This window comes from Oryzias melastigma, linkage group LG7 (assembly GCF_002922805.2).
Source record: "Oryzias melastigma strain HK-1 linkage group LG7, ASM292280v2, whole genome shotgun sequence".
Classification (NCBI taxonomy): Eukaryota; Metazoa; Chordata; class Actinopteri; order Beloniformes; family Adrianichthyidae; genus Oryzias; species Oryzias melastigma.
In genome coordinates, this window is record NC_050518.1 from 2,546,853 (window position 1) to 2,568,515 (window position 21,663).

General features: G+C 37.3%; 1 protein-coding gene across 2 annotated transcripts in view; it reads left to right on the forward strand.

Moving 5' to 3' along the window:
• celsr3 (cadherin, EGF LAG seven-pass G-type receptor 3) overlaps positions 1-21,663 on the forward strand; it is a 126,135-nt gene that overhangs the window by 16,964 nt on the left and 87,508 nt on the right. For both annotated transcript variants that reach the window (XM_024292383.2, XM_024292384.2), the window contains exons 2-3: positions 11,924-12,267; positions 14,901-15,189. In XM_024292383.2, coding sequence (XP_024148151.1) covers positions 11,924-12,267; positions 14,901-15,189 — 633 coding nt within the window. The remainder of the gene's footprint in view (positions 1-11,923; positions 12,268-14,900; positions 15,190-21,663) is intronic.

The following is a 21,663-nucleotide window of genomic DNA, read 5'->3' on the forward strand; positions in this document are numbered from 1 at the left end:
AGCAAAAGCTGCTCTGTCTGATACGCTACGACAGATAGACTGTTTCACACGCAGATAATAAAGTTGGAAACACAGTGACTTCACGTTTAAGTAAGTAAATATTTATTTCTATAGCCCCTTTCCCAGATAAAAATCACAAAGTGCTTCACAAAGTTACAGCCAGTCATACACATATTGCAGATAAAATAACATAAAAGACAGTAAAAGCAAGGTAAAACACAATAAAAGACAAAGAATAATGACCTAAAAGCTTTTTAGAATAAAAACATCTTGACCTGACTTTTAAAACACTCAACAGAGTTTATATGTCGTACTGACTCATCCAAAGATGAGGAGCAACGCCTTGAAAGGGAACGTCTCCTCTGGTTTTATAGCGGGTTTTTGGAATTTTTATGCATTATTAAAAATTACATTTAGAAAATACTAGTTTTACGATGGTTGTGTCATTTTATTTTGTTTTATTTATCCATCACATCTTAAAAGTCAGATGTAGCTGAAGTTGTTAGCCTCCACTTTGAAATTTAATCTTTATCACAAAGTTCAAACATTTACAGAGAATGAAGTTTCAATCATGTAAGGGACATTTGAGAGTTTTCCTACAGCGAGGCTGAATTTTCATTTGTGCTAAAAAAATCCCTAATAAATGAGTCAAGTCAGTTTTATTTGTCAAATATACTGTATACATGTGATACACAGCACAGATGAGGTTTCCTTCCTCTCAACCCAAGGTGCAAATATTGTAGACAAGTATAATAACAGTAAAAATTATTAATAATAACAGTATCTTTTGTAAAAATACACAATAAGAAGAATAAAAAAGCAGAGTAGGAATGTACATGGTATGATGGGTTATATTATAAAGTGGTAATAGTGCAAAAGTGGTAATGAGATAGAATAAAGTACAAGTATAAGAATGATCAATCTTTTTTCCCTGAAAGATAATCGGAGCCTGGATTGATATTAAAGAGACATTTTATGAAGAAAAAAAAAAGTTTCTTTTATGGATTTTTTTCAAATCAGAAGCAACTTCTACAAATCAAGAAGTTTGATTCATTGATTCTTCATCATCTGCAAAAAAATGTACTGATATTTTTTAAACTAAATTTCTTGTAGAAGCATTATGTTTTGAAAATAGACTTTTATAAACTGAAAGCTTAAAAATGCAAACTTTGACACCATTTGGACTGGTACATGAAAATGTTGTCTACTTTAAATCACTAATTGGCCTGAAAAATGTTGGAGACCACTGTTCTAGGACACTGTTCCTGCAGAGCAGCAGTTGTTCATTAGAAATTGGTCACAGATCAACTCCGCCCCCTCTTCCTCTCCCTGTTGCTGAGAGCTCTCTGCTTTTGCACTCTTCTGCTAGCTTACAGCCCCTCACACCCTCAACCGAACATAAGCGGAGCAACAAAAATGGCAAAAAACATCAGAATAGAGCTGAGCAGCCAAGCATAGTTTTTACGTCAACAATACGCTTTTTTTGGGACAGCATTTTTTCATCTGCACTCGATTCACAATAATTTGAAGAAACCAATACTCAGAAATGTAGTTTTGAGCTTAATTTTCTTTATATGTGTCCTGCATCATCAGATAAATGTCACAAAACATGTTAAAAACACAACAAACACAATATTCTTAGAATGGATCTTTAAACAAATAAATATTCACCCATAGAGCTGCACTTTTAGGGGTTAGAAAATACTCTGCATGAACTGCTATTAAATAGCAGAAGTCGTGTCATTTGATGTCGATTTGTGTCGGTGTCTTCTGTTACTGAGATGAACTCATTACCATTTGTTTTCTCTCAGCATTCTGAAACCCATCGCTGTGCATCATTACCCCAGGACATATTAGGATCACTATTGGAGCTCTCACATCCTCTAATCTGTCGCACGGCAGAGATCAGTGCCTTAAATTAAAGATTTAAATCCAAGTGTTTATGAGTAACGTAGGATTTTTGTCTGAGGTTAGCTAAGGAACACTAAGATAGCTCTTTGGTCAAAAATTAATACAATCAGGAAAAATCCTCAGAAGACTGGAGAGCCAGCTCTATGTTTAGCAGCATGTCATCAATAAATCATTACTGCATTAGCCTCAGAACATTAACACGATTACTGTAAACAAACAAGATCACAGCAGGGAGACGAGCCGGACAGTATTCCAGATGCTTTCAGGTCCAATGTGTCTCTCTTTCTGTAATTCACTCAAAGACAGTAAAACTTTTACACAATATTTAGAAAGTTTGGATTTTTGGTTTTATCTGAAGAGTTAAACTATTAGAAAACTGCTTTCTTGAATGTGGAGCTTTTAAAGTTTGTAGGACCGTCATCTCGTCATGGGTTTGATGCACTTTTACAGTCCTGACTCCCAAAGGAAAGCTTTTTTTAAAGTCCACCTCCAATGAAAATCATGTTTTTTGAGTTTTTAACATGGATATGTTATCAAAGAGAGCAAATGTAATAAGAGATCATTTCATTTTTGCATTTTTGAGTGTTTCTCCTTTTAAATATCTGTCAAACTGTCCCAGAAAAACAAATCAATGAACTGTGCTTATGTCACGATAGTGCAGGAAAAACTCCAGCAGATTCTACGGAGCATCTTGATGCGACCACGGAAATGTGAACGGCGGCTCATTTGACAGAGGTTGCAGATTATAAATCCATGAAGCTCCTCACTTCCTCGTCCGAGCTAACATCCAGCTCAAAATGATACTGCTGTAGCAGCGGTGATGATTTACGCTAGTCAGACACAGAGCTACCATAATCAGACGGGGAGGGGCTTATTGTGTGGGTGTGTGTGTGTCAAGCCACGCCCCCCAGAGGATATTTTTCAGGCAGATGCCTCAGATCAATACAAAAAATGGCTTTTAAAGACATTTAGGTTGTGGGATTTTGGTTAAAACTTCATAATCATATTTAAAACACTACTGGGAACGTTTTTCTTTCATAAAAATACAATTCTCATGGGGGACTTTAAAATGTAAGCTAAGTACATTTACGTAGTGAGAAATGCTACAAAAAATCTTCAACACGTGTCTATGATATTAACAAAATTGAAGAAAACAGGTTTAATAATCCACATTTAAAATGTCGAAGAAAGCTCTCATTCATCTCAATGTCGTCTTGTAGGTAAATCATGGCATCTGGATTTAACCCCTTCTTGTTATATGTCACTAATTTGAAATGTATCATTAACTCCTCTTAAATTATCATCCCCTTGAACTGGGAAAAAAAAAACACTTTTTGTGGTTAAAAAAGGCACTTTTAGGTTCATTATTGAACTCCAAGATATACATTTAGGATATTTATGCCACATCAAGTCTCTTTTGTTTGTTGAAACTTTAATTTGTGTTTTATTTAAGTCTCAGAAACACTTAAACTGACATAAAATGTTAGGGATAAAGTCACTACTATTCGGGTTTTCCTTAAAACTCACAAAAAATATTGCAATACAGAAAAAAAGTTACATTATTACAGCATAAAAAAAAGAGTAAATTACATTTTTCTACACTAAAAAAATAAGCAAGTGTTGTTAACTTGAACACAGTGGAGAGTGGAGCTGAAACAGATGCAAAAACGAAGCCGAAAAGCTGCAGCCATGAACAGCTGTGCACCGATTTCACATCTGCTATCCGGAGAGGTCACGGCGGGTTGATTTAAAAGTACAATAAACACGTGTGTGTATTTGTGTGTGTAATTGTGATATGGACTGAAAGTGTGTCTGAGCTTTCTGTGTTCAGTGAATTTAAGTGAAGCTGCTTTAATGCAAAAGATTAGTCCCTCTGTTATAAAAGGGTGGGTTAAACCATAATGTATTTGGAGCAATTGCGTATGTGTGTGTTTGTGTTGCTTTTTTTCCAGTGTTCTACTTAACAGAGTATAATGAGTGGCCGGACCTCAGGGGGCTGCAAGGCTTTAACAGGCAAACAGAGCGCAAAACTCAGCTGTCAAGCCAGCGCCTGGGTCTGTGTGATCGTTGTGAGGCATACGTGTCATTGTTAACCCTTTGCTGGCCTGAATCTGTCTTCCACTACCCCCGTAAGTCACTTGCTTAACTGAGAACCACCTTTACTGGTCACAACTGCTTGGTAATGTGGTCATTTAAAGACCCACTCCATGAAAATCACATTTTTAGTGTTTTTAGCATGTTCTTGTGGCATTTTGCTGACGATAGAGGACATTTATAAGGAAAATGAAGCTTAAAATTGCAATTCTGTGAATTTCTTTATTCAAATCGTTGTGAATCGGGAGCAGACGTAAAAAGGCAGTTGGGAAAAGCTTTTATTAAGGTTGTTTGATGAAGACCTAAATTAATAAGTTAATAGAAAAATGTATGCATATGTTTGTGGAGATTTACCATAGCATGACAATGGAAAAATGAGCTAACAAATGAATGTCTTTATCCTTTTTTATTTTATCGTCTAATGTGTGTTGTGTTTGTTTATGGGATGCTCTAACTAAGGGGCCAAATGATCAAATTATCTTGTTAATCCTGATTAAATAACTAATTCGAGTGTTGTTGTTTTTTTTTCTTTTTAATCACGTTAATCTCATGTATGGTCTATAACTATTGTCATATCCTCAAATACAAAAACAAAGGTCTAACTGTTTACTTGACTGAATGTTTTATTTATTCTTACAGCGCTCTCAGTGCACGCCTTGGTGTCTGTGTAGCGCTGTGTACACGGCACACGCCGCGTTGCTGCTGTGACGTCGTCAATGTGCGACTTTGCAGTTCTTTACAGAACCGACTCAACACAAGTCCACAACGTCACAACCATTATCTATTATATACGGAATAAAGCTTAAAGAAGTGTTTGTTACCATAAATTAATGGAGGTCTGATCACATGAGACAGTAATCTGTGGAATGAGGTTTGTTAACATGGATTATGAGATTAATAATAGTCAATAATTTTTGGATTTTTAAGAAAAGTTTCCTTACTATTTTTATTCTGTTAAATTAGAGCAATGGGGATGTGATTTTAATTGGTGAAGATTGAAAAAAATACCCCTTGTTGGTGTAAAAAGTGAAGGTTGAAAGTCTGTTATATTCGGAAAACTTCATAAAGCCATTTTTTTTGTTGTAATTTGATCTTTTACTGTGCCACAATGCTAAGAATTTAAATGAAAATATCACTAAATCATTTTTTTACAGCGATTATTAGGTTAAAAATAATTGTTATTAAAATCAATCAGATTTATTAATCACTATTTGGCCTGAAAAACAGGCCTTCTGGCTGTTAATAATAAAAATAAAAAAAGATAATTGTAGTGGGTATTAGATACCCTTCTGTCTGCCCTCTTAATAACTTATGTTCATCCATTAAGAACTTTCTGCATTTATCTGACATTTTTAATATTTTGGTGGCCAGCTGGGATCTATACATACATTATTTTCCAAAGTTTGATCTGCTCTCGTGTTTTTAGCAGGACTTCTTGAGGACACAGAGGAGAGGCAGGAAAAGGCCAAACAAAGAGACGTGACAAGCTGGTGTGAAATGGGATTTAAAAGCATGCAATAGTGAGTGCATAGGCTGTGAAGTAATAGTGTGAGAGCCCCGAGAGAGTGTTTGGTATGTTTCAGAGCGGTGCCGCAGTGCCTTTGTAGAGAGCAAATCCGATTTAACTCTTCTTGGTTTTGCATGCCGGTTGTAATATATATCGCCCCTTTTGGTTTATTTCTTTTTAATCCCGACTCTTTAAAGATTCTGGGTTGCAAACAGCTTTCGTCACAGCCTAGAGGTCAGCAGTGTTAATGTCATGTATGAATCATTGACACATGTAGGGATTTGAACTTCCAACCTTGGCTCTGTTTTCCAGTATTGACTGAAAGGCAGACAGACATGCTGAACATCCCATGTTTCACTTTCAGTTATTGTTCAGACATTTTAACGTGAAAAGGAGCTTTTCCTCCGGCTGGGTAAAAACAGGAAAAATCTGCCGGCTGTAACTGATTGTCTTGATTACAGATCAGTAAATTTCATTTACACATTTATTAAGACGGATGCAAAATTAATGAACAAGCAGTGATCTGCATTAGCATCACAGCAAATTATTTGCTCTTTTATATGCAGTGTGGATATTAGCTCAGGGCTCTGTAACCTGTAACGCTAAAAGAACCATTTGGGTCCGATCCTTATGGACCAAAACCCAGCAAGAGCCACAAAGTTCCACCTCACCGTCTAGAAAAATACAACTTATTGTTTTTGTGGCCAGTAAGTCACTTATCAGTAAAAGGTGGTTGTTTTTTAACATTTATAACAATGTATTTATAATAATGTTACATTTTTCTAAATATGAAAATTTAAATTTATTTTACTTTTGCAATGCAAAAAAGTCCTTTCAAAATAAAAACACCCTGTGATAAATCAGATCATTTTCCTGCTGCAGATTTTAACAGAATTTTTAAAAAGATGCTAGAAAGTCAAGTCATTTTCTGTCATTATGGCTTAATCTTTTTTACTATCAAATATAAAAATGACAACATTAGTGTAGAATCCAACTTTGAAAAACAAATCTATACATGTAAATTCAATTGAATACTGTAAGAGTTTTGACTCAGAACAGCAGTGACGCACTGGTACGCAGCAAAAGATAAAAATGTCCTTAACGCTTATTTTAATAATAATAATGGGGATGTAAAATTGCAAAGCTGTAATATTTATGCTCTATCCAGTAGCTTCAGTAATTAAATGATTATTTGACAAACAGATAAAACCACTCTAAGAATAAACTTTTTAACAACAGTTATCTGACGTGTTAAAATCAAAAAACAAAACAGAATTAACTGAAACTCTCTAGAGCCTCATGTGGAGGAGACCCCGGTTTAGCTTTCTTCAACAAAAAAATCATGAAAAAGCTACTTTTATACTCTGAAACCTAATCAATAACATGATAAATGTGTTGCACAAATCTGCTTAGGAAGTGCCATAAATTATTTTTGCTTTATTAATGGTTTTTGATTTAAAAAATGATATATTTTTTAAATAAGAGGTAGTCAGAGAAGTATGAACCCAGCGGTTCAGCCTTGTTGCAAAGAGGAAAATGCCAGGGTTGCTGTCCCTGACTCATCGCTCTGCCTTGTATAGCAGTTTTTTAGAAATGTTTCTGAGGCTTTTTTCACCCCCCGCTGTGAGTTTCAATTGTATGCTACTTTGCAGACTATTTCCATCCGGATTTCCAGGCAGCAAGCTCAGGATGCTCTGACATTCAAGAAGCTTTGAGTGTGCTATTAGTCAGGCAACCTGGCACAGGGAGATAGTAGCGAACTCCCTCAACCCTTTGAAGCGCTGGGACCGCATACCCACAAAGCGTCTTAGAGTTGGTGATCGGAGGCCAGCCTCTCTGTCACGGTGCGTTGATGCTCACGAACGTGGTACCTCGCTGATGACTCTAGACCAATGTGGATATTCTTAGTAGCAAGATGCACCCCTAAGCTCTTCTTCTTTTTTGCACGTACAGATGTTGGCAAGCATCCCGTGGGACTTGTTAATGCCTGCTGAAGGATCTACAAGTTCCTTGGAAAAATGCTTTGTTTTCTTCTGGTGCCAAAGTGGTCCAAATAACTTTCCTTTAGTGGAGTTTTTGAGTGTGGAGGTCGTTAATGTTTTATTGTTTCCATACAGACGAAGTAGAGTGGTATAGAGAAGTGCTGATGCATTAGTTATGACTTCCTGACTCGCTCGGGAGATTACTTTTGCTTACCTTTTATTGCAAAATAATTCCCAATCCCATGTTGTCCATGTAATAACTCTGAAATACATGAGAATATAAATATGACGCACTCGTACAGAGATGGTGCTGTGGGATTTTAAAGATAATATATCTGAGTTTTATTACATGCCACTATCAGATTTTGAATTTTCTGCATATATTTCAATAAATATGGAGTGCACTTTCCCTTAAATATAAAAGTTAGGGACTGACATTTCTAAAGTGTGTGCTAGAAGTTCAGTTGTGCTTAAAGGTGCATTCACATCGAACATGATTTGCACGACAAATTCCCGTGGCCCGCCTCTCGTTCGCAGCATGGCGAATTCGCCACTCGCCGCCTGTCAAAAAATGCGCTCCTGACTGTGATGCTGTGTGTGGGAGGAGCTACCAGCCAATGTTTTAAGCCTGAGATGGAGCGGTGTCTGTGTATATGTAACTTACTTCAGTCTCACTCTGGGGACTGTGTCTGGATGACAGCCGATTCCACTGTGTTTCTGTGACTCTGTGAATGGAAAAAAAAAAAAAGGTAGGGGGCATTTTTTTTGGTAATTATTGTCTTGATGAAAATACGAAAAATGTCACTAAGTTCAGGAAGCCCGAGCAGGCAGCCACTTTGGTGGCTGCAGGGGCATCTAACGAGCGAGCTTTGCTAGACTAATGGTGCTTTCACACCGAACGCCGCAGGCGCGTCAAATTCACGTCTGCCGCTTCTCTTTTGACGGCTGTCAAATTTACTGCTCAACGCCTTGACGCTCCTGCCGCGGAGCAACCGCCGAAGTTGTTCTGGAATTCATTCCTTGTCACATTGTGTATTTTTGTTTAGCGAGTAGCTTGAGTTTATGTGTTTTGGACCACACTACAGACTTACTGGCAAAAGCACATCGCTGGGTTTGCTTTCACCACATTTTTCAGTCTCTCCGGGTTCTGTGTGCTTCACTGGTGAAGCGAGAGCTGCAGCTAGGGCCGTTTCAAACGTTGCTTCCGCCTGTCTGGGGTCCAGTTTGAGCTCTAACCATAGAGGGGGTAAATAAAACTAAAACTGGGGGAACTTTTTATTATTGTTTCGATGAAAATAAGAAAAATGCACATGAAGCTACAGTGGTCCCAGCTACACGACAGCGGTACTCGCGGCGGATCTTAAGTCTCAGTCTATGTTATGCATCAGAAAATGTGTTTTTTGTTGACAATGTTTGCATCATTTTGCCATCATTTGAAGAGACAGTCTACTGTGGCAAGATGTTACACGTGGATTTATATCTTAACTAATAAAAGAATAAAAAGCATATTTTTGCAGAGTGTAACACCTGGATTGATGATGTCCCCTGCATGACTCCAGAGCCATTCCCAGCTTGTGAGTGGAACATGCTGAAGTTGCATATCACACTTGTTTTAGATGCCCACTGGACTGAGGCTGCCTTCTAAATTGGTTGTAGAATCCCAGGTAAATGCCTGGAGGCCACATTTAGCCGAGCCAGATACATATTTGTGTGTTCTGGTGTCTTTGTGCTTTCACATATCCTCCTCTCATTTCAATGACAGTTGGAGATCGGAGTCAATTAGCACTGCTGCGTCTGTTTCGTCATCCAGTTTGCCAATAAAACATCTTTTTTAGTCCAAAGATTGATGAGATTTCTGAGGGCCTGTCCTTCATTTCCCCCTCATAACCTCTCTTCACCTTCTGGCTGTTCACTTATCACAAAGGGCCTTCTACATCTCAGTGTGTTTGTGTTGTTGTGTGGTGGAAGTCAGCGGGGAGCGAAGCTCCTCGTAATCCGGTAATCAAACCAGCTGCCACAGACCCAACCCCCAGCTTCCTTTCCCTTCCTCTTTAATTTCTCCTTCATTCTCCATGCTTCCTCGTACATTAATTAATTTGTTTTGTTCACTGATTAATGTGCACTTCTCATTTTTGTGTACTCTAATGTCATCATCCTTTTCCTGTGTTTTTTTGTCTTTCTCTCAACAGCAAAGGACCAAAAAAAATGTAAATCTTTTTTTTTCATTTTTTTTTAGATTTTCTTTGAATTTCATTTTAATTCACATAAATCTACGAGTAAAAGAAAGCTAACGTCAAGGATCTTTGCTTTTTACACACATATTTTTCTTTCTTTCACCCCAGGTTGCAGGAACTCATTCTGTCTGTCCTCCGTTTTCTTGTTCCTCATCATTGTCTCCCTTCTCCTTTTCCAGTTTTTTAATAAATCCCCTTTTTGCTCTCCTTTGCTCTCCATTGCCTCAGTGCCCCCCCCCCTTCGATCTTTTCTGTTTCACTGTTGGCGTTTCCTTCACCCCTCACCCCGCTCTATTGCTGTCATGTCGCTTTTCTCCTTTCCTGTCTGTCATTCCTTTTTTTCTGCAAGAATGTTAATTTATTGCATTTTGCTTTTTCATTCACTTTGAATTACTCACAATCTTCCACTAAGATGCTTTTGTCCAACTGTTTAAACCAGATTTATCTATATCTTAAACAAACAAAACTGGTTTGGGATGAAAATGTAAAAATATTTATCAATAATTGATCATATTTCTTTTATTTCATCGTGGTCTAGAAAAATACTCTTTATTGTTTTTGTGACCAATAAGCCACTTATCTGTAAAATGTGTGTTTTTTTAACATTTAAAATAATATCATAATAACAGTGTTACAAGTTTCTATAAATGACAATTTAAACAACTATTAGTTTCGACAGTAAATCAAGTTCCTTTCAAAATAAAAAACATCCTGTGTTAAATCAGACACTTTTGCTGCTGCAGACTTTAATTGGATTAAAAAATAATTGTAGGAATTCATTTATTTCTTTTCTTCTTTCTTGTCTGTCATTGATTTTTTTTTCTGCAAGACTGTTAATTTGTAGTAATTTGTTTTTTTCAAACACTTTGAATTACAAAAAATCTTCCACTGAGATGCTTTTGTCCAACTTTTTAAACCAGATTTAAAACTGGTTTGTAATGAAAATTTTAAAATATCTATCAATATTTGATCATATTTCTATTATTTTATCATTATGCGGTCATATTTAAGGCTTTATGATGAGTTAGGGGAAGAAAATAGCATTTTTTAGATTTTATCTGGTCACTTTGGGCTAAATATTCACATCAATTGGATGAAAATTATTAATTGATTAATATATTAATTAATATAATAATAATAAAAAAGGATATGCTGTTCTACCACTTTTCAATTTAGCCGGTGGTAATACAGCATTGATTGGAAACAAACTGCAGCAGTTAAAGTAATACAGTGGAAAGTGGTGAGAATGGATTTCAATATTTAGATCAATGGGAACCTGACAAAGATTAACATGGCGAGTTCTAGTTGATGAACTCAGAACCGCTGTGGTGTTCTCTAAAATAGATTGATCGGATTTTTACAATACTGTAAAAGAAAAGCTTTGATTTAGTGCTGGAATAAATCTAAAGTCCTCCAAAGCGTTTCAGCAGGACTGGGATTTGGCGACTTCACTGAGCACGCCATCACGGTTCCTGCTCCTTCTGTGTCACTGTGATGATTCACTGACACTAAATCTCTTCACTGGATCAGCCTTGATTTTTAGATTTTACGTATTGGTTGGATTGATTTGTGTTTTGTAAATAAAATAGCTAAATAAACATGATAGAAAGTATTTTTACTCATTTTGAAGCGTCTTCTATGTTATTCCATAACACAGACAGAAATGTACGTCATCCTCACACAAGGGTCTTCAATGGTGTTTTTCTTATTTAGTGAATATCTCTTTTCTTAAAGCAGTTTTTATATTATTTGTGGAGCTATACTAATGGTGTGCTATTTGATTTCTGAATGAAAATCATGTTTTTAACATGTTCTTGCTGCATTTTTCACACAACGGAGGACATGAGTTTTAGATTAAAACTGTTTTTGGGAAGAATTCTAACATAGATAAACATTAAAAGTTTGTGATTCTGAGTGACATTAATTCATATTAGCATAAAAGAGGCTTTGCGTGCAAAATGTCATGCTCTATGTGAGGCAGAATGTAGTTTTGTTGTTTGGAAATAAAAGGGGTCTCAACACATCCTGGTGTACATTAATCCTCCACTCTTACTTGGCTTTAACTTCCTTTTTGGCTCACGTTTATTTTCATTTATGTTTTATCTTCTGATCCATTATATTATACTCTTCTAACCATTTAATGTTTAATCATCTAACACTTTTTTCCCCCTTTTTTCTCCTTCTTAACTATGCAGACGGCGCCCACAGCATCTCAGCTCAGTGCGTTCTCCGTGTCCTCATCATCACCGAGGACATGCTTGGAAACAGTGTCACGGTCCGTCTGCAGAACATGTCCCAGGAGTCCTTCCTCTCTCCACTGCTGGGGAACTTCCTGGAGGGCGTGTCCGCCGTGCTCGGCGTGCCAGTGGAGGACGTTTTTATCTTCAACATCCAACCAGATCTGGACGCGGCACCTGGAAGGATCCTGAACGTCAGCTTCTCCGCGGCTTTGCCGGGTGGATTATTCTACGCCTCTGAGGAGTTGGAGGAGAAGCTGTACCTGAACAGACCCAGGCTGACTTCACTGACACAGATGGAGGTTCGTTTTTGGGCAGAAACTATCATACTCACGACTAATGACTTTTTAGTCTTGTTTTGTTGATAATGCTTTCATAAACTAAACAGCTTTCAGATTGATCTTTGTGAAAAGTGTTTTGCTTCACTGCAGACATTGATTCAAAGGCTTTTAATGTAAATATTTGATGATTCAATCCTGCACTTATGATAAGAAGAATTTAAGATCATTAAATATACCTTTCAAGCCTTTTGTGGTTTGATTAAAACATCCTGACTGCAGTAGCACCATGAGTTAGGCTTCTGAGGACACCACAAGTGAACAGGGAGTAGTGTGGTGCAGATGCGGGCAGCCCAGCAGCCTTATGGCCTCATGCAACGCTGCACAAATACGACCACCTTATGGCAACATTCATGAAGTGATGCGTACCTGCACGCAGCATGCACATTAGCTACATGCACGTTTATGCAGTTCAGAGCATTTAAACACACACAGATGTGTCAAAGCGTGAACTGCACCATAAGCAAGGAAAGCTGAGTGCATGGACTTCACTTTTAAATATGTCGTCAAACATGTGCTGTCTTCTAAAAATAGACATGCATTCATCATGTCCCATCATATCTCTCTCAGAAATTCTTTCAATAGGATCAGAAAAAAACCCCAACTTTTTAACTTTTTGTGTCAGTATCAAGGGATAAAATTGGATTACTAAAAGTGGTTATCCAGCCAAAGACAGAGGAGACAAAAACTTAATTTGGAAAGCTTGAATTGTTGAAAAAAAATGCAACACAAACAAAGTGAATGAGAAATAATTTGTGTGATGAACTGTTTCATTTCCTAATGTGCATGTTTTTTTTCTCTGTGGCACATTTGCCTCAAATATCTTTTGGTAGAAAAGCTTTTGCCAGGGTTTTCTCTTTTACATTTACCAATATTCTGTGAATTTGATTAACATTGCCACAACACAGTATACTTACTCATGTATTCTAGAAAACTGTTTAACTTCCTCACTTCTAATAGCCACGCTATCAACAACATTAGCGGGTCCCTTGACAATCTGCAGGGGTCTTAGAAAAAGAAGAATGCACACGACATGCCTGCGTCTCATCTACTCAACCCTTACTTACCCTTACGTGTTGTTTAGGTGTTCTCTATAACAAGGGCTGGGTTGATAAAATCGATTAATCGATTTGAATCGATTTAAGCTTAATAGATCAATAATCGATTTAGCAAAATATAAATTGATTTAGCACATAAGGCTAAAGTCTGCTAGCTTGATGCTAACATTTAATGGAATTTCCTATAGGACAGCTAATGCTAACACTCGGTTGACGTAAACATACATGACTGACTAAATGAACATCTTTATTTACTCATAGGTGAACTTTCCAAACTCTTTTAAGAAAACAGTTTTTTAAGTCACCACTTGTGGTCCAATAGAATTTTTTGCTAATTCTTTCTTCTTCTGGAATAAGGTGTAATGCTATAGCGCGATCGCCACCTAGTGGCCAAACTGAAACGTCCTCCAGGAGAAGCAGAACAATGTTAATGTTAATGATCTGAACATTTTTGTTTGGACTTGTTGGACTTATCAATCTCATTATTTCCCTAATACATTTTACAAAATGTGAACTGTATCAAATTCATATAAATACATTCAAAACATATAGTAGATTAATCTATTTCTTAACAAAATGTGCATAAATGTATAGGCTCAAAATTGAATTGAAGAATCACAAGAATCGAAACAAATCGGAATCAAATCGACCTGTTGCCCGCTGTACAAAAAACGTCATGAACATTGATCTACAGGCTCACTAAGATGTCTATGATCTTGATATGTATCTTGCACGGGCCACCTTTGCGCCTCATCCAGGCTTGCCCACTATTCGCCTGCAGACAGCTTGAATCCACCTGTAAAGGTGTCTGTAAAGGAGAGTTAAGACTCTGATTTTTGAGGATTTGCAACGTAGCTTTAAAGAAGTTTTGAAACTTCATTATAAATTATGTTTGTTTCTTTGAATGAACTTCAGATTGTAAAATAAAAACTATGTTAGCATGTAAAAAATATGGAAACTAAGTTTAGACATAGAAAAAAGCCACAACTGTCAACATTGTTTTTCTTCATTTGTCATAGTCAAACTGATCTACAAGTTTTGTTGATTCGGAATTCCAAATCAGTTCTTAAAATGAGGTAACATGAGTTTGACATGAGGTCAAACCAGAGAAACAGTTAAAGCAATATACGGTATTCCACAGCAAATCTTCATGCAGCTGCAACAAATACTATTTGCCGATAGATGTCCAAAAAGTCATCGGAAATTATATAAGGTTTTATAGTTTATGCACAACTAGAATCATTTTCAAGAATATTAAATCAACCCCCCAAAACTTAACACTTGTTGTTGGTAGCTTAATAGTGTTAAATAGTTTGCATTTACATGTATATTTTGGCAGCAAATATAAAAGGAAAATTTGCATTTGAAAGGGAACTATTTTTTAGTCACCAAAAGCTTTAACTGCCTTAAGGCGAGAACACGTCAGCATATAGCACTTCTATATTATTACGCATGCTGAACAGCTATGGGTGATGTGACAGGATCCATTCTCCATCTGGAAAGTCTTCTACAAAGGCCCTCTTCATCTCATCCCTCCAGGTTCTTCCATTCGATGACAACGTGTGTCTGCGGGAGCCCTGCCAGAACTACATGAAGTGCATTTCCGTGCTGCGCTTTAACAGCTCAGCACCCTTCATCTCCTCGCCTTCCATCTTATTCCGGCCCATCCACCCCATCGCAGGCCTGCGCTGCCGGTGCCCCGTGGGCTTCACGGGCGATTACTGCGAGACAGAGATCAACCTGTGCTACTCCAACCCCTGCCTGAACGGAGGGGTGTGCGCCCGCCGGGAGGGCGGCTACACCTGCATCTGCCGTGAAGACTACAGCGGTGAGTCACTGCTGGCAATGATCATCTCTAGATTTTAGACTTTTTATTCATTAAATGTTTGTGAAGTAACAGGATTATGAGCTTCAGTAGGACTTTCTGTACTGGTGAACGTTATTGCTTTTTACATTCTTGGTGTATTTCTCGAGTTTTCATAGAAAAAAGACATTTGACTTCCCAGTTTATATGAATTTGAAAAAATAAAACCTAAATCAGTTCATATAATAATATAAATGAGTAAATATGTGTTTACATTTCACACACAAGTATTGTTTTAACCGATTAAAGCCTGAATTTAGATCTAGCTATGAAAAAAATTGTAATCATGTTTTTGATTTCAAGTTTTTCTGGAGTATAAAACGTACTGGAGAATAAGTCGTACTAAATCGTACTTGAGTATAGGTTGTACTGGATTATAAGTTGTGCTGGAGGTGTACTTTAGTATAAGTTGTACTGGAGTATAAGTCGTACTGGAGTATAGGTCGTACTGGAGAATAAGTCGTACTGGAGTATAAGTCGTACTAAATCGTACTGGAGTATAGGTCGTACTGGAGTATAAGTCGTACTGGAGTATAAGTCGTACTGGAGTATAAGTCGTACTGGAGTATAAATCGTACTAAATCGTACTTGAGTATAGGTTGTACTGGATTATAAATTGTGCTGGAGTATAAATTGTACTGGAGGTGTACTTTAGTATAAGTCGTACTGGAGTATAGGTCGTACTTGAGTATAAGTCGTACTAGAGTATAAGTCGTACTAGAATATAAGTCGTACCAGAGTATAGGTCGTACTTGAGTATAAGTCGTACTAGAATATAGGTCGTACTAGAGTATAAGTCGTACTTGAGTATAGGTCGTACTTGAGTATAAGTCGTACTTGAGTATAGGTCGTACTGGAGTATAGGTCGTACTGGAGAATAAGTCGTAGTGGAGTATAAGTCGTACTAAATCATACTGGAGTATAGGTCGTACTGGAGTATAAGTCGTACTGGAGTATAAGTCGTACTGGAGTATAAGTCGTACTGGAGAATAAATCGTACTAAATCGTACTTAAGTATAGGTTGTACTGGATTATAAATTGTGCTGGAGTATAAATTGTACTGGAGGTGTACTTTAGTATAAGTCGTACTGGAGTATAGGTCGTACTTGAGTATAAGTCGTACTTGAGTATAAGTCGTACTAGAGTATAAGTCGTACCAGAGTATAGGTCGTACTTGAGTATAAGTCGTACTAGAATATAGGTCGTACTAGAGTATAAGTCGTACTAGAGTATAGGTCGTACTTGAGTATAAGTCGTACTTGAGTATAGGTCGTACTTGAGTATAGGTTGTACTTGAGTATAAGTCGTACTGGAGAATAAGTCGTACTGGAGAATAAGTCGTACTGGAGTATAAGTCGTACTAGAGTATAAGTCGTACTAGAGTATAAGTCGTACCAGAGTATAGGTCGTAATTGAGTATAAGTCGTACTAGAATATAAGTCGTACTAGAGTATAAGTCGTACTAGAGTATAGGTCGTACTTGAGTATAAGTTGTACTTGAGTATAGGTCGTACTTGAGTATAGGTCGTACTAGAGTATAGGTCGTACTAGAGTATAAGTCGTACTTGAGTATAAGTCGTACTGGAGAATAAGTCGTACTGGAGTATAAGTCGTACTGGAGTATAAGTCGTACTGGAGAATAAGTCGTACTGGAGTATAAGTCGTACTGGAGAATAAGTCGTACTAAATCGTACTTGAGTATAGGTTGTACTGGATTATAAATTGTGCTGGAGTATAAGTTGTACTGGAGGTGTACTTTAGTATAAGTCGTACTGAAGTATAGTTCGTACTTGAGTATGAGTCGTACTAGAGTATAAGTCGTACTGGAGAATAAGTCGTACTGGAGTATAAATCGTACTGGAGAATAAGTCGTACTGGAGTAAAAGTCGTAGTGGAGAATAAGTCGTACTGGAGTATAGGTCGTACTAGAGTATAGGTCGTACTAGAGTATAGGTCGTACTTGAGAATAAGTCGTACTGGAGTATAAGTCGTACTGGAGAATAAGTCGTACTGGAGTATAAGTCGTACTGGAGTATAAGTCGTACTGGAGAATAAGTCGTACTGGAGTATAAGTCGTACTGGAGAATAAGTCGTACTAAATCGTACTTGAGTATAGGTTGTACTGGATTATAAATTGTGCTGGAGTATAAGTTGTACTGGAGGTGTACTTTAGTATAAGTCGTACTGGAGTATAGTTCGTACTTGAGTATGAGTCGTACTAGAGTATAAGTCGTACTAGAGTATAAGTCGTACAGGAGTATAGGTAGTAATTGAGTATAAGTCGTACTTGAGTATAAGTCGTACTAGAGTATAAGTCGTACTAGAGTATAGGTTGTACTTGAGTATAAGTCGTACTAGAGTATAAGTTGTACTGGGGCATAAGTCATGCTTGAGTATAGGTCGTACTGGAGTATAAGTTGTACTTGAGTTTAGGTTGTACTGGAGTACAAATCATAATGGATTATAAGTCATACTGGAGTATAAATCTTACTGGAGTATAGGTCGTACTGAAGTATAAGTCATACTGAAGTATAATTTGCATCGAAGTATAAGTCGCAAGAGCAAAAAAAAAGTAGTAAAATAATTTAGATTCACAATAAAAAAGAATATCCCAAAAAGAGTATCACTCTGGAGTATAAGTTGGATTCAAAGTGGTTTGATTAATCTTTTCATCAATAGGCATCAAGGGGTTAAATGTTTGTATGAATATGAGACATCACTGATGACAACGTGGAAGATATTTTTTCAGACTCAATTGAAGAAAAAAATGCTGTCAAGTGTGCATGTTTATGCTTAAATATAGCAATTATGGTACATCTCTAGTACATCCACACCGACTGTCGGGACTTCTTTGTTCAACTGACTCGTACTTTGATCATTCCTTGTTCTTTTGTCATGTGGAGCAGAGCAGCATGAACACACACTGCGCCTCTGGGGAGAACTTCCTCCTCTTTGCTCTCTCCCAAACACAAGTCTGCATTTTCCACCTTTTATTCCTGCATTTCCCGACACTCTATGCTTTTTTCCAGCTGTCCCTCTTCAGGCGTGTTTCAGACAGACGGACCCTTTTCTTCTGTCACTCCATTCTTGTGTTGCTTCAACTATTGATGAGAGGAACCTTGTAGAGATTATGAACATCTACATGTACGAAAGAGGCAAGAGAGATTTCAGGTTGCCTTTATTTTTGAATCAAAAGAGAGTTGTCAGGGTGAGCCAAGGCTTCCATTCATTAGGGAGACAGAGGGTTTCCCAAACTTTCATTGAGGCGGATACAAAGAGAAATGAAGAATTCCACATTGCTGCTGGTTGTTAAGGTAGTGCCACTGATGCAGTGTGTGACTGTGTGTGTGCATGGGTGAATGACACTGTGACTGTAGAGCGCTTTGAACCCTAAAGCAGAGAAGTGCGACATACATATAGATCATTTACCATTTTTACAGTTTTTTTTTAAACTCCACACCTATTGAATCCAAACACAAATCCAGTATCAAAATCTAATCCGATCAAAAATCAAGTATATAATAGCTCAAGATCCTAGTGTCTGGATGGGTCAGTTGTCTGTGTGTAGGACTTGCACATGGGAAACTAGGGTTTGTTTCCCCAAGGGGGGACGGTGAGCTGAATCCAGTGTGGGTCCTTAGGCAAGACCTTTCACTCTACTGCCTATGTAGTAACATTAGGGCCTGAGTCTGGGTCTCCCTGGGCCAGTCCCCAGCTCAGATAGAATACCGTTGGTTGAGTCAGGAAGGGCATCAGGAATAAAACTCTCTGCCAAACCAAGTATGTGGATTGGTGAATGCTGGTTTCCTGTGGCGACTCCTAATGGGATATGCTAAAAGGTGAACAACATCATAAAACGTATTTAAAATTAAAAAAAAAATCGATTTGATTCACCAGAGCCTGGATCAATTCTAATCCAATTTTTTCCGATTCTTTCAATCCTCTCCATTCAATTCGATTCAGTTCAACTTTGAGTTTACACAGTTTACATATTTAGACACATTTTTTTAGAAATACATTAATAATCGACTATGTTTTGAAAATATTTATATTAATCACATACTGTAAAATGTATAAATGAAATAATGAGATTGTTAATATCATACATACATGGTCTCTCAAAAGAAGAAGTTCTAACTAAAATGTTCAGATCATTAAGATTGTAAACATTGTTCTGCTTCTCCTGGAGGATGTTTCGGTTTTTAGTTAGTCTTTTATTTCGACAATACATACAAAGTACATGGTAAAAAAACAAGAAAACAACAACGGAACATTTTTATATAAATTATAAAAATAATAAATTTACACCTCAATTATGTAGTTCCAAATGGAGTAGGAAGAAGTTTAAAAACCTTTTTTTAAGTAAGGTGAGTTTTGTCACTAGGTGGCGATTGTGCTATAGCAGTACACTTTTTTTAAGAAGACGAAAGAAAGAAACTGTGCTTTAGAGCACAAAAGCCTACTTTAATAAAATGTTTCCTTAAAAAAGTTTGGAAAATTCAGTTTATAAAAATGTTGATTTAGTCACAATGTATGCTCAGGTCAACCGAGCGTTAGGATTAGCCGTCATATGGGAAATTCCATTAAACATTAGCATCAAACTAGCAGACTTTAGCTAGCTTGATTAATTGATTTTATAAACCCAGCCCTTGTATTTATGTATTTACATATGGAAACTCCTACTGCATATTTGAAAATCAAGGGAGCAAATCTTCACCCATAAGTGGCCCAGTTAGGCTCTGACAGCCCATGACCCCAAAAAGGGACAAGCGGGTTTAGAGAAAGGATGTTAGATAGCAGATTTGAATTTCTGTCTTATTAATAAAACTCTCTGATCACTCTAAATCTTCCATATTTCAGTAACAAATGGATATTGAACCTGTAGCTACATGGAGTCTTCTGTTAATTATTTGTTAATGGCAGACGGTAAATGTGTAAAGTAAAAACGGTTTAAATTAATAACTGGAAATCTGAACTGAACTGGACTGAAAAATGGCCACTGACAGATTAACTTTAGCACAGATTACCCTCACAGGAACTAATCGCAGGGTGTCCCAGACATGCAGTGCTTGGCTTTTAGTATAATACTATTGTTCTACACTAATTCTGTCATAAAACATGATGTCAATCCTTACCAGACATAATGGTGTAGAGGCCTGAGGTTGAAACTTTAGATGTGACTGGAGGCAACCTGGGATTTTTATTTAATTGACCTTGGTTACCTTTTTATCTGACAACTTTTTCTTCTTCTTGTCACACTTTGATCTATCTTTTAAATGCAGGAAAAATGTTGATATTACACTACTGTTTCATTTGAAGTCTGTGTATTTCAATGCTACAGCACTAAGAGAAATGATGATACGCATTCCTTATGCTCTAACAAACTGGAATAATCCTTAATCCCACTGCTCTTAAACATGCAGAAGCTCATGTCAAATTTTGAAATTGAAGTCACAGAAACAAGGCAGGACTAAAGAAAATCAAGGAAATAGTTATTCTGTACATGCAAGAGGGAGAAAAGTATTTTAAAAATCTGGGAAAAGACCAAAGAATGTATGGGGAATCAAGTAAAAAGGACAGAATAAATGGAGATGGGATGAAGGACATGCTTTCAGAGCGGATGGCAAAGAAAAAAGCAGCCGGGGGAAATGGAGCGAGGGGAGATCGGATGAGAGGGAAAGGAGAGTGAGGAAAATCTGATGTGCTGTGGGTAGTTGTGCTTTTCCTGCGTAGGCGTCAGGTGTTGTAGTGTCTCGTCGATGGCTCCAGGCAAAAAGGAGGGAAAAAAAAGGATGACGATAAATAGATTCCACAACAAACAAAAAATCTCCAGACTACTCTTGACCAGGTTTGCTTAAACCCTCGCTCTTTGTTTGTGCTTTGCTCTCAAACTTTATGGATCGCTCCCACAGGTTGAGCATAAGCTGAAGGTTTTGTTAAGACTGGCATCCTTGTTGTCTCACTGACTTTGGGTCAAAACCAGGAGTTTCTGACAAATCCAGTCAGGTGTGATCTGAACAACTGTGGAACCCTGCTGGCTAACAAGGCCGAGTTAAGTCGTATGAGGATTAATGCTTCACTAAAGTAAAAGTGAGAGAAACTATTGAGCTTCTTCACGTTCTAGTCTCTGGCAAAAAGGTGTTTCATTCACATACATACACGGACAAATAAAAAAATAAAGTTTCACTATTAAAAAAGTTGTTTTTTGGAGAGAACTCTGAGTTTTTTAAATGTTAGTTTAGGCATTATCAAGCAGGGTTTTCTTTTGAGCACAGGTCTCAAACTCCAGGCCTCGAGGGCCAGCGACCTACATGTTTTCCTAACCTGCTGTTAAAGCTCCTCATTGGCTAAGCACACCTGATCCAGGTAATCAGTAGCAAATGAGGTAGGGTTTTAATAAAAACAGAAGAATGCCGGCCCTCGAGGGTTAAAGTCTGA